This window comes from Clarias gariepinus, chromosome 21 (assembly GCF_024256425.1).
Source record: "Clarias gariepinus isolate MV-2021 ecotype Netherlands chromosome 21, CGAR_prim_01v2, whole genome shotgun sequence".
Classification (NCBI taxonomy): Eukaryota; Metazoa; Chordata; class Actinopteri; order Siluriformes; family Clariidae; genus Clarias; species Clarias gariepinus.
In genome coordinates, this window is record NC_071120.1 from 20,346,330 (window position 1) to 20,368,426 (window position 22,097).

Below are 22,097 nucleotides of genomic sequence, written 5' to 3' on the forward strand. Positions count from 1 at the left end.
GGTTTGACGTTCAACATTGGCTTGTGTGCAGTTACACAGAGACAGAAAGAGAAAAGGAGAGAGAGAGAGAAAGAGAGAGAGAGCGCGCGCGTCCTTCAGGACCCAAGCACGCGAAGCCCAGTGAGATCATTGGTGATATAAATATCTTGTGCCCACGGATCTACAGTGTTCAAGCTCCTGGCTATCAGCCACCTGAACTCTGAGGCAAAATGTAGGACATGACTTAAGTGTTGCCCAGCGGGAGAACAGAAGAGAAAAGAAGACAAGAGAGGTGTGCTGGGGAAAGAGAATGAACGTTGCGCACTTGCTCGCGCTCGTAGCTCAGCTGATTGGCACCGCGGCTGTTTGGTTGGAGGATCACCTGGTGGCCTCGGGTCGCCGCACTGGCACTCTGTACTGCAGGGTGGGCATCGGTTTCCACCTCCAGGTTCACCCGAATGGCAGAGTGAACGGGAGCCACGAACCAAGTCACCTCAGTGAGTATACCTGATTTTGGACTTGAGCGCGCGCGCGCGATCCAGATAGTAAATACAGTCTGCTTGAAATGCATGATGCTTTTTCAACTTTGATATTCCGTGAGCATGCAATGCAAATTGCACATAGACGACACAAAGATGAGCTCTTGATAAAAATAATAATAATAATAATAATAATAACACGTTTTACTTCTACATTAGATAGAAAGTGTAACACAAAGACAGGCTGCAGATGTGATTCACACTGTATGTCTCACACACAGTCAGTATACACCGGGTAATGTGAGAACTGACCAGAAGTTAGTAGTGCAATGCCAAAAAAAAAAAAAAAAAGCAAAATATATATGTAGTATAAACAAGTTTAAATAAAGGGAATTAATAAGTGAAATGAAGTTAACTGCATTGCAACCTGCAGTGCAAAATGAGGCAAATAGAATAACCTGTGCAAAAAATGTAGTAATTGTGCATAGAACAGCATGAGAGTCATGGTATATACAAGCTGGAAGAAAACATTCAGGTTTACATTCAGTATATGTTTCATATGCAATACATATTCCGAGGTATTTAAACATGCTGGGGGGGGGGATGAGAGGAAAATGGTAAAAAAACATTTATCATCCGTAAGTAATTGCAATGCAAATTGGCTTTTTAACTAAGCCTTTAACAGAATTTCGTTTAAAACTTTGCCTTAAAAGTGGCTGAGGACATGTCCCCAGTTTCCCTAGTACAAGTTACACCACTGGTTCAAAGCAAAGCACCACTGCAATACAATTGACCAATTTGTAGCAATACTATTAGATTAAAACATTCAGCTGTTATTGCTTTGTAGCTTGTTAATAGGCTGGAATTGTGTCAAAAAATGTGGTTTAAGTACTAAACACCAAGAATTCAGAATACAGTAGTTTTCACTTTATTGGTTTTGGATGTGCATGTATTACATTAATTGTGAAAAAATATATAAATTCAAGTACAGTTCATGTTACAGTTTTGTCATCAGCTAAAAAAATAGTGTAATGTTAGCTATTGTTTTAGTGTTAGTTGTGGTGGGATATTATTAGTACATACTACAGAAACATACTTTTAGAAAAATTTAGAAATCCACTGCAGTTATAAATAAGGGGCTTCAATACAATTTTTTATATTTTACTGAGCCAGGTATGCAGTATAAGTTGAACAGGTTTACACAGTCATTTCCCAACAGCAAATAGTTTTATTTGCTTTTGGGAAATCACTATGAAACAAGCTCTATACTGTGATCAGATGTGTTACAACTACTAAGCCCCTCCTTAGTGATTTGCACATGTGATTAACTTATTAAGCCATTTTAAAATTGTGCTGCTGTTCATGTGCTATTGCTTGTGTGTGGTAGTTTATTTGGAAATGCTGTACACGAACAGCTGCAATGACTCGCACGAGAATGTTACTTGGTCAAGAACCAGAATGTCATGCCCTCAATTGCTGTTAATGGTTCTGTGTTCAGGGCACATGCCACTGTATTACAGTGAGACTGTTCGGAGGCTCTATCAAAGGTAAACTCAATCTGAAGGGGGGTAAAAAAAAAAATAATAGCTTTGATTGTTTTGATATTGAGAAGATTCTTAATTACAAAATAATGTGATTAGGAATCTTGTGAACCCGAACAGTCAGCTAAGATGATTTTCTTTTATTATGAACAGATTTATTTTGCATATGGGATGTACATTAGAAGGGCTGCTGCCTTCTTCCGAAATAACAAGATAATCGATTTTTCATATGGGACTGCACCACTGCTTTGGTACAAATGAACATCTGTATATTCACTGGATTAGAGTTATATTCAGTATCATGCTACTATATTGTAAGTCTCATCACTTGTCACTCATCACTCACATAAAATGTGTTTGTGACGGCGTGCAGGTCTGCTGGAACTGTTTTCCATATCACAAGGAGTTATAGGAATCCGAGGAGTTTTCAGCAACCGATTTCTAGCCATGAATAAGAGAGGATGGCTTCATGCTACTGTGAGTCAATACTTGCATGTTACGCTTTCACATCTACTCACAAACACTGCATGGATTTATTATTATTATTTTTTTATTCTTTAGGGTGTAATCCCTTAACTTTATGACTTTTACACAGTTATTCACCTTATATCATTCCATAACATCATAATAATATAGATTATTGGGAAATTGTTTGATCGAATAATAGTCAAGAGAGTGTAAAATGTAACTCTTAAGTTTATTATTTTTTTTTATTTTTACATTGCAAGCTTAAACAGAGCGTCAGTGCAATGTCTAATCCCTATCATTTAAAGCAATGTGAGGAGATTAACTGTTCAATCTGTCCTTGTGGGTCACATAAATAGTATTTTGGCAGGCACTAAATAATTACCAAGCTTCTAACTAATTATATCAGTAGTCACACTGAATTTAATGTTGGATTGCTGGTTCATTTATCAGGTCACGTTCTTGCAAGCACCATTTCCATCATCCCTGCCCTTCTCACTGATTGACCGCCCTTGTTGTAAACTTGACATTCTACAATTACTGTATATGAATCCTTTATTTTGTGGTTGCATTGTAAAAAACTTAATTGCAGGTCATGTGAATAGTGTTCATATAGATTCCCAAAATTCATGGCTCACCCATGAAACAAGATGGATAAATAGCAACTTTTCCTCATATGCAAAATAAAATAAAGATCACCAGCCATCTCGTAGATGTGGATTTCTCTCATCTCATCTCAAATCAGGGCAGTTGTCAGCTTTATTATTTGCTTTAAACCCCGAGAGCTTTACGAATGGTAACGATTCGCTCGGCTCACAGCCACACAACGTCAGCTGCCGACAAGCATCAGTTTGAGCCTGAGTCCAGCTGATAAAAGACCGAGCTCATTAGCATTCGTTAATAGGAAAGGCAGATTAGGAATGTGCCTGGGATGCCTGATAATCGGGAGTCGGAAACAAATCGATACGGTGAGCAAACAGCGATGCAGAAAGAGAGAAAGAGGAAGAGAAACATAAGAGGAGTATCAAGATGGCAAAGTCTGTGACATTGCAGAGATCTAATGTATAGATGAATAACTATAACTTGGTGTGTGTCAAAATGCAAAAGAAAAAAAAAATAAAGTTTTAAAATATGTGTGGTAATTTCTTGTCTACTAATAATATGCTTAATATTTTCTTCCTTACACTAAAAAAATCAGGATATATATATATATATATATATATATATAGCAATCGAGTAGACTATAGTGGTACAGGTAGTATACAGTAGTTGTACACTATATGGATTGTTTTAATCATTCTGCAATTAAAAAGTTACATTTTATTACATAACCATTCAGCTATGTCATGTTTTTTATTTATTTTTGGTTGTTGTTTGTTCTCTTCTTATTGGCTTGAAACTGTATTACAGAACATAGAAACAAATGATTTCTCACATAATAACTTATAACTCATAAAACTACTGAATTAAATTCGTTATTAATGTCTGATCTTTAATAATAAAAAAACATTTGATTTCTGCTCAAATATTTCTCGTTCTTTAGATTTATCTTTTTTAGCACTAGGATTTATGCAAAAACTATTCACTTGCACAACTCTGCTGTAATTATGAAACTTAGTTAGACTTCTGACAAGAGATGGAGAGAGAGCAGGTCAAGAGGGAATGCAAGATGGGGGAAAAAAACTATACATAAATCTGAAGATGATCCTTTAAGCTGCTCCAGAAATCATCAGCAATTAGAGCAGCTGCAAAGACTCCATCAGTGTTGAATTAGGTTTGATTTTCCTCAGGCCAGCTACAGTTGCAGGGGTTTATTTAATAGTCCTGTCAGCTCAGCTCTTAAACCCCGGAGCACTGCTTTCCACATACACACCAGCTCGGCCAACACGGCTATCGGGTGACACAGTGTCTGATGTTGTTGCACTGTCTGTCATATTTAATATTTAGATGTTTTTACAGGGGCAATTTATTGCCAAGATAATAGCTGGGGAAGACAGATGTAGATCGTGCTGCATGACCTCTCTCCAAACCATTACGAACGTAATCTTTTCAAAGGTTAAAGGGTTACCTGGATTTATTAAGCAAACAATGGGCAAGAGGAGACAGGGAGTGGCCGGGGGAAGAACCTCTGTTCCAGCTTAGGGAGTATAACAAGCTACTTTTCAAGTTATTTTGTGTATAGTAAGTCTTTCACAGAGGTTGTATGGTGGGCGCTGCCCATTATATATTTTTTAATATAACAGAAAAAAGTAAAGAAAAAAGTACAGACAGTTTCTATCTATCTATCTATCTATCTATCTATCTATCTATCTATCTATCTATCTATCTATCTATCTATCTATCTATCGTTCGTTCGTTCGTTCGTTCGTTCGTGGGTAATAAAGCAATATCACACAAGAGGGAGTGCTGTTGTGCTGTATATCAGCATTTCTGTGATGTGGCCGTAGGCACTGGTTGTGTATTTATTTTCTCCACATCAACACTGGAAGAGATGATGACCAACATTTAGTGTAATTTAAAGGGGTAAAATTCTTACTGGTACTATTTAGCCAAAAACAAAAGTGAGGCGAATGAACCATGGAACAGGTCGAAGAAACTTTAAAGATTTACTTTATATTTCCACCTTTTTAGTTACTTATTGTCTATACCACTTCATCCTGTATACAGGGTCGTGGGGGCCTGGAGCCTATACAAGGAGACTTAGGGCATGAGGTGGGTTACACCTTGGACAAGTGCCAATCCATCACAAGGCACACACACTTACATGCTCATTTTACACACTACGGGCAATTTCAGGTACACCAATTAGCCCAATCTGTATGTGGGAGGAAACCGGAGTACCCGGAGGAAACCCACCAAGCATGAGAGAACAGGCAGCTGCTCTTCCATCCTTCCAGTACTGCGGATCGTACTGATCGTACTTTTACCCATGCTAGCAAATGACAGTTAATTTAATTACCACTTGTTAGAACGTCTGTGACATAAAGCGATACATACAGTATAGTTAAACATCACAGTGGTGTTTTGCTCTTTCATACCACGCATGGAATGCTACTTATCCAATCTGATTACTTGGTCGGAACTAACTGTATAATATGTATTTATGTTATGTTTTTTTTAAATCGCAAATCTTTTCCACCATTGGAAAGCCTTTGCAAGTTAAGGTTTAATTATGTTATAAACAATCCAGAAAGTCGTCTGTCCTGAAGACTTTTATAGTTTAAAAGTGATTTAAAAAGACTTATGGGCATTCCATCGTGTTAATGTTAAACAAAACTATAAATGGTTAAAAAGTATGACTTTTTATTCATTGTGTACTTATGACAAACTCTCGGAAAGATGCCGTAAAAATGGAGTTGAAGTGAACATTTAGAGAATCCAACAAGAGCATGATATCCACAATACATCAGTGTAGTAACTCTACACTAATGATGATCATGCTGAGAGATGGGAGACACCTTGGTACTGTGAGGGAAAAAAATGAACTGTAAATGCTACACATCCAGCTTTAACATCTGCTGATTTGGAATCATTTTATTCAGGTTTTATTCAGGATTTTTAATTGGTTTCTTGTTAACTCAAAATGCAGTAGGACTTTACTTTAAGTTGAAGTTTGTAGTTTAGATGCCTTTTACAAGCGGTGTTTAAGATAAATCCAGACGTTTGATTGTGCAAAATAACAGAACATGTTAGTTATGAGAGTAAAAACTACCTTTATTTCTCTATATAATTCCCCAGCTTCACTACTGCACTGATCCCAGCGTCTTACTAGTGCTTGAATACCATCAAGGTAGAAAGTTTTCTTATTATGCCGGAGGTATGATCAGACTGCCTGCATCCTGTCTGAAATGCTGGCTTCTCCAGGAACTCTATTAATGGTCTCTACATTTGGAGAACACTTAGACCCGTGGTTCTCAAAGTGTGCGCGCCCCACTAGTGGGGAATACAGACATGACAGGTGGGGCACAATGAACAGGAGGGATTTAGTGGGAAATAATAGGAGAGTACCTATTCTAATTCATGCTTTTCTTTATTGACAATAAAGATCTGACACTCGAAACTAAACAATCACACGCAAAGAAATGGATCATTAATACAAGTAAATTAAAATAACATCAGAGAAAAAGTGGAACCATAGTGCAACGATAACGGTTTAACATCGGCATGTTAATTGCAGAGGAACAATATATAAGGAAACATTCTGTATTATATATGTCATTTCATTTATTCCAATGTGTATGCTGATGTTTCTGTATTTTTGTTAAAAATTAATATTTTATCAGGCGGTACTAGTCTGGCATTTCTAGTTTGCAGTGTGGCAACAAAGTTGCTTTTTGATCCTTCAGGCGCTGAACAGAAGGGAAGATCAATATCGTTCTACGCTTTTATAAACATGTATAATTTAAGGCGGATGTAGCTTGTAGAGAGGAAATAATATGTGGAGATTTTATTTGCGGGTTTATTTACACAGCTATTAATTTCGGAGATGCGAATATCAAACCAACTTTACCGCGGACACAAACCGGGTCAGTAGCGTACTGTATGTAGTGAGCATAAAAAACGTCAATGGATACATTTGTTACATGGACCACAAAAAAGCAGGTGATTCAGAACTATGAGCCTAATTAACCAAAAAGCCAGCCGGAAGGAAAACATGATGAAGCCTATGTTGCGCTTGGATTCATGGTGGGGATGGTGGGGCAGTGGAGAGACTCGTGTGTGTTTTGTGTCTTAAACCGCTGGCAGCAGACAGCATGAGACCCAACAAAGTAGGAAGACACTTAAAGGCAACACACCCTGTCACGTTAATAAGTCACTCGACTTCTTTAAAATAAAGCTGTAGATAAGTGACAAAGTAAGCCTGTTATAACAATTGCATGTGTATTTTATCTGTTTTGAACTTGGTGTTATTTGATCTTTTTGGTTTAGAAATTGATATACATAGTGAACTTGATTGATTTCGTTATCATTTTGTTGACAAGTGGGGCTTGAAAATTCGCCCACCCCTTTAAGTGGGGAATGACAGAAAATGTTTGAGAACCACTGACTTAGAGTGAGGTCAGGACTATAACAGTGGATGTGGCGATGACCCCAGCCATGTTCCTATGATGTGCAAGTGGCGCGATGGGCAGTATGAGCTCATGCATTGTTCTGCAAAAAACAGAATTCACTCACTCATTGTCAGTGTTGAGTGTAACGCGTTACAAAGTACTAGTACACTGTAAACCCTAATGCTCAAAGTAATTAAACATATTGAGTACTGTTAACTTAAATAATTACAATTAGTTCAAATTAATAAACCTTTATAAGTATTTAGAACTTTTTGGTATTTATGAGTTTGTAGAAATGACACTTTTCAAGTTAGCTGAACAAATTTTATTTTATGTATCTTGTAGGTACTTAAGTAACAGTAACTGTCACCTTAAAGTTGCACCAACTTAAAATCGTTCAGACTAGCGATTTTGTGTCTGACATCATCAGGGCGATGGGGCACTGGTGGCTCAGTGGTAGGTGTTTCACCTGCCATGTGAAAGGCCTCGATTCCCAACAACTGGATGAAGTGCCTGTCCCAAGACCAGATAAAATTGAAGGGTTACGTCAGGAAGGGCATCTGGTGTAAAACCTGTGCCAAGCTTGTGTGCGGGATGGATTGTCTGCTGTAGCGACCCATTGCCAGGAGCAGCCGAAAGACCAACAATAATTTATTTGATTTGCAACAACTAAAAACAATGAGTACAACAAACTCAAAACTCATAGTTCCATTTACTTAAAACTGGAAACATCATTACTAAAAAAAATTGATGTAACTGATTACCTCAAATTTTTTGAGTTTTGACAACTTATTCGGGTTTACAGTGTACCAAATTAGAGTACTTGGAGTACTTTTTTGATGTAACGAGTAATCTAACACGTTAGGTCCACAATTTAAGTACTCAGTTATTTAGTTTCTTTTTCAAAAATGTAATACGTTATTTAGACAATTTATGTAATCCGTGAGCCCGACAGCAGTCATTCCCAATCCCTTAGTGTGTGTGAGCGTCCTACAAGCTCCGCCCCCGATAACCCGCCCCCTCTGTAATTCCTGCTGTTATACCCCTGTCTCACCTATGCAGTTTGACTATGGGAGGACTGAAGCCTGGGAAGATGGAAACCTAATCACAGCGCCAAAACTCGCGGTGAATCATGATAAACCGTACTTACGGCCACTGTGCGAAACCGTGTAGGTGAGATAGGGGTATTAGTAGTTAACAGATTATACGCCAAACTTCGCTGAGTGATGATGGTAGAATAATTATCAAAGTCTTGACTAAAAACAACATGCATGAGGAATCACAAAGGAGTTTTCATTTTCTGCAATTGAAAAGTACTTTAACTAGTTACTTTTATCAGAAAGTAACGCAGTAATGTAACTGATAAAGACAGTCATTTTGTAATGCATTTAGTTACTTTAAAAACACTGCTCATTGTCTCACTCACGGCTGGGGGGGTGGGGGGGATGGGTTGGTCCTGGAGACTATCCCAGAAGACTTAGTACACCCTGTACAGGGTGCCAATCCATCGCAGGGCACACACATACACGCACTCATTCACACACTACAGGCAATTTGGAGATGCCAATTAGGCTATTCTGTATGTTTTTAGACTGTGGGAGGAAACCAGAGTACCTGGAGAAAACCCACAATGCAAAACATCAAAACATGCACACAGAGGCAGAAATCGAACCTGGCTGGGAACCACTAAGCCACGTGCCGCCTAAAAAAAGAACTTCTTTGGTGATTTCATTACAAGACAATGTATGTTCCATGCTTGTACTAACATAGTTACATACCTGACATATTAGTGCCATCATGCGCTAAATGGAGACATGTGTCACTTATCAGCGCGACTAACAGGATACCCTTGGATCTCTCTTCTGCACATGAGATAACAAGTATCTGTTGAACTTCCATCATACTGTATGTAAGACTTTTGTGATTAACTTACATAAAACTATGTAAGCCATTACATCTGGTATGAGAAGTCATTACGTCAGCTTTGGCCAGATTTTTAAAGATGAAGATGAAGACGACCTGGGCTACAGATTTTTTCTTGCTGCATGGCTGTATTATGAGATTTTCAAGACTGTCTGAAATTAGAAAGTCATAATTATTTAAAAACATTAGAATCATGGAACACAGACATAGCACATGTGCACTAAACTACAGGGTCTGCTAAGACTGTCAATCATTGTCATCATCATCATTTTAGATCTTTATGTACAGTCTTTATGTAAAGCTACTCTTATTGTAATAAACAATTATTTTACTGGATTAATGCAGGAGCACTGACTGGACAGGTGTGTCAATTAAGTGTGTAATTTCAGTAAACCCTATATCTTGCATTAGTTTTGTACAGTACATGCTTAAAATCAGGGCAAGGCTTTGCTTTCACCCTGTTTAACAGTAGCTCTGATAAATTTGCCAACCACAATTCAAATCTCTTTTATATTAACCCAATACATCGTAGTTTCCCTAGTAACCACATAGTAACCTGAATGATAGGCGCTCCATATAATCTAAATCTAATAATAAACATATTTACACGTAGCTATAGTGTAACAGCAACAACAACCACAACAAAATAATGACCCGCTGCATTTATTTTATTATCTTCTTATGGTGAGGGAATGCCTTTTTATAGCTGTTATAAAGCAAGTGATAATCAGAACTAACTTGTCTTTCCGACTTGACAATAAGACTGTAAAAAATTAGATTCACAGGGAAACACTGCAGTTACATCCAGAACGTTATGGCAATTCACAGCAATCTACGTGCCTCCGGGATGTTATGACCTGTCATTTTGTAATTGGCATCATTTTCTGCTATGCTGCGCTCTTCAGTTAACCAGAACCAGTTTTATTTTTCCAGTGATTGGGGTTACTCAAGGCTTTAATGTAGGAAATGTCTATCCTTGGGCACACAATATAGTTTCCCACCAGCTGTATTTTTAGAAACAGAAGATCTAAAGTCCTGAGTATTAGCATACAGTACATGAAGATAATTCAGACTTAAAAGCTGTATGTTACATGAAATATATATATAATGGCAGAGCTAAATTCCTTGGTAAGAAAATTACCCCAAAAATAGCATTGTTTCTGAGGTGCTACTTTTTTCTTCCTCTAGTTAGGGTTTACTTATTACTTTTTAACATTCTTTTTTTAGAAGTGATTTTATTAGACTAAATATTATAATATACTTGATTAAAAAATTTGTTTATTAATAAAAAAATTAATAAAATTAAAAAACAATTAAAGATTGTAATCAAAGAATATTCACAACGCTTAATTTATCTTTCTAGACTCTGAAAGAAAAAGAGATCTAAAATGTTGTACTTTACACACACTGACATAATAATTGAGCCTAATGACTGGCATTGATTTTTTTTTTCAACCAATATAGTGATAAAGTTAAGAGTATGCAGAGTTTCCTAACATGTTGGTGAATTACTAAGGAAATTCTACATATGACTAAAATAAGACTTAAAATACAGTACAGCTACTGTATGTACAAAAAAAATTATTATATATAATTTTATATAATATTATATATATTGTTTAATACAGTCTTATGCAAAAGTTTGGGTACACCTTGATAAATAACAGATTTTTGTTATTTAAAATTTTTATTGAAAAGAAATGGAATAAGAAATGAAAATAATGCACATAATTTTATGTCATAATTGAACAAAGATTAAAAAAAATAAAAAAATTATTGTGGCACTGTGCAAAAGTTTGGGCACCCTACATAATCAGTACTTAGTAACACCACCTCTGGCAGATATCACAGCGTACAAATGCTTTTTATAACCAGCTAAAAGTCTTTCAATTCTTGTACCTGGGATTTTCTCCCATTCTTTCTTGCAAAAGGCGTCTAGTTCTGTAATATTTTTTGGTCGTCTTGCATGCACAGCTCTTTTAAGATCTACCCACAAGTTTTCAATGATGTTTAAATCAGAAGACTGTGATGGCCGTTCCAAAACCTTCAGCTCACGTCTCTCGAGGTATTCCATCCTGGATTTCGAGGTATGTTTAGGATCATTGTCCTGTTGTAGAAGCCATCCTCTTTTCAGCTTCAGATTTTTTACAGATGGTGTGATGTTTGCTTCCAGAATTTGCCGGTATTAAGTTGAATCCATTCTTCCCTCCACCCGTGCAATGTTTCCTGTTCCACTGGCTGCAATACAACCCCAAAGCATGATAGATCCACCCCATGCTTAATAGTTGGCAAGGTGTTCTTTTCATGAAATCCTGTTCCTGTTTTTTCTCCAAACATGGCTTTGCTGATTGTGGCCAAAGAGTTCTATTTTAACTTCATCAGTCCACAGCACTTGTTTCCAAAACACATCAGGCTTCTGTAGATGTTCTGTTGCATACTTCTGATGTTGGATTTTATGATGGGGATGCAGGTAAGTTTTTCTTCCTCTGACTCTTCCATTAAGGTCGTGTGGAACAGTGCACCACCAATCCTGAGTCTGCTAAATCTTCCTGCAGATTTTTTGCAGTCAAATGGGGGTTTTGATTTGTCTTTCTGACCAGCATGCGAGCAATTCTCTCCGAGAGTTTTCTCGGTCTTCCAGATCTTATCTGGAAGATGAGACAGGGGGACTCAGTGGGTAAGGCATTAGGGGTCAGGGGTAGCTCAGTGGTTGAGGCATTGGACTATGGTTCGTAAGATCCCAGGTTCAAACCCCACAACCACCAAGTTGCCACTGTTGGGCCCTTGAGCAAGGCCCTTAACTGCTCAGATGTATAATGGGATAAAAAAAATGTAAATCCCTTTGGATAAGAGTGTCTGCCAAATGCCTAAATGTAAGTTTGCTGAAAATATTGTGCATGTTTTTCCATTTCCAAGAGAGACTGTGTTAACATCTTTTCAATTAAAAAATCTGTTATTTATCAAGGGTTGGCCAAACTTTTGCATAAGACTATATATATTTCAAACGTTTGGGGTCACTTGCAAATTTCTTTGTTTTTGTTTAGTGATTTATTTTCTACATTCTACAACAATACTGGGGATTTCAAAACTATAAAATAACGCATATGGAATTAGGTAATTATGAAACAACAACAGTTAGTTGTTATTTGAAGACACAGAGGTCAGCCTTTCTGTAATAGTTTTTGCAAGAACAGTATTGTCAAGTGCATTTGCAAAATCCTTCAAGCACCATAATGAAACTGGCTCTTATGAAGGCCATCCCAGGAGGGCGAGACCAAAACCTACCTCTGCCGCAGACAAGAAGTTCATTTAGAGTTATCAGCCTGAAAAATGACTAATTAACAGCACCTCAGATTAGAGGTGTTATGAAGTCTTTACAGAGCATAAGTAGCAGATACAGTACATCTCAATATTAACTGTTCAAAGGAGATTAATGCATTTTTTGGACGCCTTCAGCATTCCTTTACAATGTAGAAAGAAATAAAAATCAGGAATGATCATGGAGTTAGAAAGTGACCCCAAACTTTATATAAAATTTTTTTTTTTTTTGGCATTCATCACCCTTAAATGTGTAAGTCGTACTTGAATGTACTTTTTGTAAGTTGCTTTGGATAAGAGCGTCTGCCAAATGCCTAAATGTAAATGTAAATGTGAATGATTGAGTATCATTTCAGTAATATTCATAAGATAACCCACATAAACAAAAATTATGATTTCTTTTATTAAGTGGAAAAAAAATGTCCAAACCTGTCTGGCTGAAAAAGTAATTTTGCTTAAACTTTTTTTTATCTGTTTTTGAATTTTTGTATTTACAAAAAAATTAAGTGTTTTTGTATTTACTCTTTACTCTTTATCTTTGTGGAATAAAAAAAATTATTTGACGATCGCAATTTTTTTAATGTGACAGATATGCAACAACATCAAAAAGGGAAGGGGAGATAGTCAGATGTCATTATTGTAATTGCAACTAGAATAAAGGGTCAAATTCCTTTCTTTTAATTTTTTTTTAGGATTGTGTATAGAAATTCACTATCAAATGAATCTAAATGAATAATATTACTATCATAATTATCATAAACTTGTCACCACTTATAATCCATTTATCAAATTTATGAAATTTCGAGCTCATGTTTCAAAACTCAAACTTGGCTGCATTTATGAAACCTTACCTAAGTGTAAATGTTGAAACAGTGTTATGTAAAGATTGCATGAAATAAGACACAGGACAGCATCTGTCTTTCTGGTTAAAACGTTTTTTTATGGACTAATGAGGTGTCTAGCCTGCACAGCTAAAGCTTGTTACTTTTTTGAAGCCTTGGATAGGGACGTCATTTACAGTACTGTGCAACAGATTAAAGTCAAAGACATTTATTGTGGAAGCATCAAATGCTCTTTTGCGCAGCTCTATGAATATAATCTCCTCGCTGCTTTTCATTAGCTTGCTTTATGAGGGACTAACTCAATCAGGCCGTGAAGCGCTCGGGCTGCAGCAGCTGCTAATGTGGTGGCTGATACAGCGTGTGCCTGGTAATTACTGAGTGTTTATGTATTGTGTTCTAGCTTTGTCGCACTGATGTAGAGGATGATTACTGAGCTAGTGAGACGTGTAACATGCGATCAGTGGAAACAGGACATGAGTGCTTCATGTAATATTTGTTGGGGGCAAGCCATGAATTTTAGTCAGAATCCTGTTCAGGGGTCAGACAGGGTTATCACAGGTAGTGAAGATAGACGATAGACATGGAATTGGGAACTTGCACTAGTAAAACAAGGACTGGGCTAAATGAAACAAAAGCACAATAATATTTTGTGATGCAAAGAAACAACAGATTTATCACAAAACAAGTAAATCCCAAAAAACAACAGTTTGATGATAGGACCGGAGACAGGATTAGGAAAAAAGCCCACAAAATCGCCAGCTCATACTGTAGCATGCATCACAATAGTAAACGTAACAAAAATAAACTAAATTATATAAGGTATTAATGTAATGCAATTTAAAACCCTTTTTTTGATTTCGATTCTTGACCAGTATATTGCTGCTGGTGGTGGCAGACTTACTTCTAAAAAGATATGTGATCCTATGGATGTTTACAAACTAAAATCTGAATACAAAACAAAATTGCTTTGATACATTTTAAAACATATTTCAAAGGATACATCTCTGCTTTTCTTAATTCAATGGCATAAGTTATTTGTTTTAGTGGTTTAGTTTATATAAAATATTATATATAGAATATTAATTACATAGGAATACAAAACCATAAATAATTTTTTTTTTTTGGGGGGGGGCTATGAAAGTTATTCGATTTTAAATACAAAAAAGAGCAGAAATCAAGAAAATCTGAGTGTTTTAGTGCAAAATGCATTAAATGCGTTTTTTATTAAGTATGGCAAATTATTTACCAAACTTAATAACCAAACTTTATTATTATTATTATTATTATTATTATTATTATTATTATTATTATTATTATTTGTTTGTTTGTTTTTGTATTTTTTTTTGTTTCTCGTGATCTTTAACAATCTTTGTAATTAAAAAGGTTTTATGTGCAAAAATACTTAACCTTTTTCCCTTGTTCTAATTTGCTATCCTGACTTGCTCAAAACACATCACCAAAGCATTCTGTATATATGCAATATTGTTTGCTATATATTTGTTAAAACAAAACCAACATATTATCAACGTTAATTGCATATTTACATGTCCACAAATATGATTGCAGGCTGATTAATCCATTTTGACAAAACTATGGGAATTAGGGCATTTTACAAAATGTTACAACTGACTGTTTTTTTTTCCTTTTTTTATATATATATATTTTGTCATTTGTGCCATTTAACAACATTTTCTCAAAACAGAACATGGACAAAATATTCCCTAACTAGTAACACTTTTTGTATCTTTTGCAGAAATCCTCTATATACACTCTGCTGTAAAGTTCAATGTTTGAACTTTGTTTAGAAGATATAATGTGCTGAGGTCTAAATAAAGAGTCGTTCACATGATTTGCGCTCCACTGCTTTCCAGCCACGACATTCACAAATTTTTACAAAGACTGAGATCTTATATTAGTGTACCCGTCCATTTTGGCTTAAGACTTTATGTTCCTGGATAATTACAATTTATTAATGTTAAAAGGTTTTGAGAAATTTTTAACAAGAAGCTTGGAACAATTGTTATTATAAAATGTGGTTATTTAATTAGAGAATTGCTGGAGGATAATAGCTCAGGTAACCTTACACTACAGAAACATCTTCGCTGTCCCAGATGTGCTCCAGATGATCCCACGTTCATTCTCAGCCTGTTTTCATTACAGTGTTAGATGCCAAGGTTTCACCCTTTGTGCCATATGATTCACTGCTAGCTCCTCAGTGGATTTAGGACTTGCATGCTTGTTAGATTGTCCTAGAGTTACACTGATTGCACTGAACTAAATTGATTTGTTAATTGTTTTTGCAGGAAAGGTTCACTGACGACTGTAAGTTCAGAGAGAGGTTTCAAGAGAACAGTTACAACACATATGCATCAGTGATACATAAGAATCACCGGACTGGGAGAGAGTGGTTTGTGGCACTCAACAAAAAAGGAAAAGCCAAAATGGGCTCCAGTCCAAGAGTGAAGTCCCAACACGTGTCTACGCACTTTCTACCCAGAATGAACCTGCACATGAAACTGGAACATGGCTTTACAATAACAGACAAAGAGCAGGGAAAGACTCGGGCTCTGCCAAAACCTCAGGCCCCGAAAGTCACCATGAACATGGGGCAGAAACAAACTCGAACTGTCAAGTACTGGCCAAAATTTAGGTTTGGATAGAATAGTGTTGTAAACTTGGAAAAAACAAGACAGCGGTTGTATATGAAACAGTTTTTTTATTCTGACTGCCACCATTCCATTCAACAAGTGACTTGACCAAAGAGGGCTGTGAAGTCCAAATTTGTTTATGATTTTGTTTATGATGTTGAACTTGCTGACATGGGGGTATTACAAGGGTAATAACTCTGCAAAAGCATTTACAGTATATAAGTTCCTTATAATGTTTTCATGAGTCTGTTTATACACTGTATTTATGCTAATCTATATGTGCAAACGTCTGTTTGTTGAATATATGTCTATTCATATAAACTACATACATGCAGGGTGGCCCAAACATCTCTATACATAGAAAAAAATAAATACTTCTTAGATGTTTACCATCAATTTCCAAGTTAAGTTATAAAAGTAGTATATAAGTGTTTTAGGACGCCTTTGACAAAGGAAGAACATATTGAAATTCTTCTCAGGGATGGACTGGAAAGCTGTCTTAAGGCAGAGACAACTGTGTGTTTACACAAAAGTAAATTAGAAAAAGGTTTTGCTAAAAGAGCTTTTACGAAGCAAGCAATACCATTGTGCCTTATTCAAAAAAGTGAAGATAATCATAAAATACAGTTTTGTCCACCCCTGCACTTTTTGTAAATAATTCATATTATGTTTTTTATATGTTTTATTTAGATAGGTCAACCTCCTGTTAAAAAATATAGATACATATATACCATGGTTTTATACCATTTTAAACAAGCAATGTACTTGCAATTACTGTAATGACTAAGGACCTAAAGGCATTGATTGATACACACTTACTGTATATGGTTGTCATACATCCCAGGAAGAGTAATAAGTAGCACAATGCATGTACTCTACTAAGTACATTCTATGTACAGTACATAGTTAAAACTATAAGATCATTCTTTAGATGTGTCAAAAAACACACATAAACTATGCATTGTCCACTGTACCCTATATGTGGAGTATTCAGTATGTGTATATTACAGTATATAGCATACACACCATAGACATGATATACATCATCAAATTGTTGCTTTTTCTCTGCACCCAACCCAACATGAAACAATAATGTAAAATTATATAAATGAATTATTAAGAATTCATCATTCAATTTATTTTAAGTGATCAATTAATTAATTAACTTATTCATTTGTTCATTCATTTATTTATTCTTTATGAAATACAAGGTGAAAATAGATACATTGCTGAAGATACATTAATATTATAGAAAAAGAATATATTGTATAGAAAAAGTAAAAAATGTCAGACAATGGCTTTTGAAAAGTTTATTTGTACAGTAAAAACAGTGATGTACTTTTACAATGTTACATTCCGTTCTGTTTCTCACTTTTTTCATGTTCTGAATATACCATAGTGAGCAAATGTAGTGCACTACATTGATTTGTTATGTTTTTATTGTGGCTGATGTAAACCAGAAACATAGATTTAATATTGTATTGAAAATATATAATTTCAAGCAATAGTAATAATAACTTCCAATCCAATCTTGCATTTTTTTTTACATTTTTTTTTTTTTGGATTATTTGTGTAAGGTGTGGCAGCACGGGGGCTTAGTGGTTAGCACTGTCACCTTGCACCACCAGGGTTTGATTCCTAGCCAGGTTTGATTCCCGTCACTGTGTGCATGGAGTTTGCATGATTTCCCCATGCTTGGTGTGTTTCCTCCAGGTACTCTGGTTTCTTCCACAGTCCAAAGCCATGCAGATCAGGCTAATTGACATTCCACAAATTGCCCGTGTAAATGAGTGTGTGAGTGTGTGTATGTGTGTGCCCTGCCTCATACCCCGCCTAGTGGCCTAAATCTCCCAGGAAAGGCTCCGGGCTCCCGTGACCTTGTAGACAGGATAAAATCTGACCCAAACAGTATTTGCTAATTGAGAATTTACAAGACTTCAAGTATCTGATGACCCCCGCTTATTAAAGATAATGCTATGCTGTGCTACATTTTTTTGCTCTTAAATCAGTGGTTCCTGATCCTAGTGCTCAAGGACCCCCCTTTTACTATTCTCCCTGCTCTACCACGCCCACTTCTATTCAGTAAAGGCTGTTACTTAGCTAACTAGTTAAATGAGGTTTACTGTGAGTAGATAAAACACTAAAAGCTCTGTCTGTGTGTTTTTTCTTTTTACATTGCTTTTACTGGAATTTCCTCCATCAATAAAGTATTTATCTATCTATCTATCTATCTATCTATCTATCTATCTATCTATCTATCTATCTATCTATCTATCTATTGTGGGTAATAAAGCAATATCACACAAGAGGGAGTGCTGTTGTGCTGTATATCAGCATTCCTGTGATGTGGCCATAGGCACTGGTTGTGTATTTATTTTCTCCTAATTAACAATGGCAGAGCTGATGACCAACATTTAGTGTAATTTAAAAGTGAGGCGAATAAACCATGTAACAGGTGGAAAGTCCTGAGAAACGTTAAAGATTTACTTTATATTTCCACTTATTCACTCACTTATTGTCTATATCACTTCATCCTGTGTCCTGTATACAAGGAGACTTAGGGCATGAGGTGGGTTAAACCTTGGACAAGTGCCAATCCATCACAAGGCACACACACTTACATGCTCATTTTACACACTACGGGCAATTTCAGGTACGCCAATTAGCCCAATCTGTATGTTTTTAGACTGTGGGAGGAAAGCAGACCAGGATCAATAAATTATCTAACTATCTACAGTATATTTCTCTGTCTCTCTCTCTCTCTCTCTCTCTCTCTCTGTCAAATGTGCAGGGCGAGGTTTGAGGTGTCTGCCAGGAACCACTGGAGACACTGAGGGATCCACTGTCTTAAACTATAACATGTTAAGATGATATTTTGCAATAGTTATGTTATAATTGGGATACAGAAATAAATTAGTAGTGACATACTGTACATCTACTGGTTATCAAATTAATTTGTTTAAACAGATAATTGAATACTTTCAATAAAAGACTATTAAACCTGAACGTTCCACCTGTTACAATTCATCCCGCTATGAAATGACAAACATGTTTATAGTAATTTCAATAGTAGAAATAAAGTCATATGTGAGTCAAATGACAAGCACCCATAGCATTATTCATACCAAAGCATTAGCAAAGCATGTTGTTTTTTTATACACCTGTACACATAAAAGGTATTCCTAATTATTTACTTATTCCTCCATGTTTAAAAACAAATGACTGATGCAATTACTGAGTAGTACTGTTAACATAATAGTATTAATATGCTAATTAACACTACATACATTTCAATTGCAGGGTGGTGAAACACACACAAATCAATTATTTGGTGTTACAGGGAGCTTTACTTTCACTACTACTTTCACTATACCCAACTCCAAACCATACACATTAATAGAAACAACTTTTTTTGTCCATCAGTAATTTTCCAAGTAAACATTGTAGGAAGCAAAAAGTTCTTAATTATTCAATGAAAAGCTAAAGAATAATAAAGTACCATGATGACACAAAGTACCATGGAAGCTTTGCCTTAACTTAAAACTTGGGTTTATTGAACTAATAGATCTTCCAAAATAAGATAAAATACAGTTTTACATACCTAAAAAAATGTGTGTGTGTTTGGGGGGGGGGGGGGTTAGTTGAAAAATATATGATTACTCCTCCCGTACTCCTGCCCCAAAGCTACAAAGCTTTGCCATAAACGTGAGGATAATAATAAAATGAAGTTTTGACCATCCCAAAATGCACCCCTGCACTTTTTTTTTTTTTTTACATAGAATTCATATTATGTTTTATTTTAGATTTTATTTAGATTAGTCAACCTCCTTTGCTTTATTTTTACTGTTTATAAAGATCAATTATAAAATGCTTGTCCAGCAGACACAAATGCTTAATTGTTGTGGTGGGTGGATGATGCCCTGGATGGACTGTATCCCTGCCTCGATCCCCATGGTCCAATGTTAGACTCTGGTGACCCTAACCAGGATAAAGTGCTTGTTGAAAATACACAAATAAAATGAGCTAAGCCATTCCTTTCTAAATAAAAAAAAATAAATTTTGTTGAAACATTTTTAAATGTTTAAAACAACACAAGACATAAATCTTCATGACAAAAATCTAAGCATTTAAATTCAGCAAACATCTGCTGTTTGATGTTTCAGGTGGTTGGACAGCACCAAAGGTCTCAATTTCCACACTACTTGACATGACTAAAACTTTGATCTAGGTGGCCACACATTCCACTGATAATAAAGGATCCGATGTGGTTTTTGCTGAAAACCACAATGTCCAGAAGCATAATTGCAGACGTGTGATGTTAACAATGTGTGTTTTTTTTTACTTTCAAAAGTCTATGGGAACCTTGTCAGGACTTATGTCATTATGGGATCTGTCCTGTTCCAGGACATTTTAGAATGTAGCCAGTTTGACTCTGCTGGAAAACTAAACCTTGGGTTGTTGTTTTACTGTCAGTCAGGACAATGATCCAAAACTCTCCTCATGACATGCACAAAAATGGCTCTGAATTAAGCATCGAAAATTACTATTTTAGTCTCTCAAATAAAAAAAATATAGAAATGCATGTATATTATAAAATTGTATAGTAATAAGAGTATGATATAATTTTATTATAATGGTTGTTATAGAGCAATACAAAAATTATGGGATTTGGCAGACACCCATATATATTTTATCTCATTTTATATCTCAGCGGTTTTAGAGTTAAGGGCTTTGCTAAAGACCACAACAGTGGCAACTTGGTGGTGTTTTGTTTGTTTGTTTGTTTGTTTGTTTGTTTGTTGAACTGCTAGATATTTGAGGTATTTAGTTCTATTTGAAGAGGGTTGAAGTTAGCCATGAAGCTACGTTTAAAATTTGGTTAATACAGTTAAAGCTATGTGAATGTAAATCTGGCTTTGACATTTGGTACTGTCCATGCTGGTACTACTATCTCCTTAAAGATTCTATGGATGATGACAGAGCTAATCATGGCATGAACAAAGGCATGGGCTACAAGCGACAAATATCCTATTTATTGTCAACAATTATGTGCAGAATACATCACTTTCCAGATTAAGATTGTCCACAGCATCAGCAAACCTGCATTTAAGGTATGAAATAGGAATATGTTTCTTGGATGAGCAAATCTTGTCTAATTCTGAGGGTGTCGGGATTTGTCCCAACCACATCTGGACTACGCTCCATGGAGTTCTTCTGTAAACAGTCCAGGTCGACATCAGCAGTTAAATATTGTTAATTTCATTGGTTTCTAACAATCATTTGAATGATGAACAATCACAATGAACACCAGCACCAAAGTCACAAGTCACATGTCATTTTCAAATGGTCCAGGGCCAGGAACATAATGGTGAATTTTCCCAGTGCAGTTCTCAGACTGTACGAGCCCACTGAGCAACTTTGTGGTGACAAAGCAAGGAGAGATCTGTGGTGAATACGACTGAAAAGTCAAATGATTTTATTGTCATTTCAAGCATTAGAGCAGGGTCAGTACATAGTGAAAGGATACAACAGTCTTCCAGGACCATGGTGGTAAACAAACTAACAGGATGGTACAAAAACCACTACACAACCACTAGAGGGCGTAAGTGATTAACAACCAGAGAATCTGATGACAGTATTATCAGATGAGTTTTTCTAAATACAATCTACCAAGTCCTGCCATTAATTATTCATAATTAAATTCAGGATTCCAGGGCTTACCAAGTCAACAACAGAAGTGCCATGCATTATATATTTTTTATCATGCCCAATTCCGTTGTTATACATTAAAATGTTCTTACGAATTTGTTTGCAACAAATAATGAAAGTATACAGTAAATATATTATTTAT

At 35.9% G+C, this 22,097-nt stretch overlaps 1 protein-coding gene across 1 annotated transcript; it reads left to right on the forward strand.

Annotated features, from left to right (window-relative positions):
- The first annotated feature begins 173 nt into the window (after positions 1-173).
- fgf5 (fibroblast growth factor 5) lies at positions 174-16,258 on the forward strand. The gene is made up of 3 exons (XM_053481310.1): positions 174-476; positions 2,373-2,476; positions 15,902-16,258. The coding sequence occupies exons 1-3, from the start codon at positions 290-292 to the stop codon at positions 16,256-16,258; spliced, it is 648 nt and encodes a 215-aa protein (XP_053337285.1). The 5' UTR covers positions 174-289.
- The last annotated feature ends 5,839 nt before the right edge of the window (positions 16,259-22,097 follow it).

Bases quoted from the DNA above. Each gene is read 5' to 3' on its own strand.
- fgf5 (XM_053481310.1), top strand. From the start codon at position 290: ATGAACGTTGCGCACTTGCTCGCGCTCGTAGCTCAGCTGATTGGCACC. The intron at 477-2,372 runs GTGAGTATACCT...GACGGCGTGCAG, and splicing joins CCACGAACCAAGTCACCTCA to GTCTGCTGGAACTGTTTTCC. The intron at 2,477-15,901 runs GTGAGTCAATAC...TTGTTTTTGCAG, and splicing joins GAGGATGGCTTCATGCTACT to GAAAGGTTCACTGACGACTG.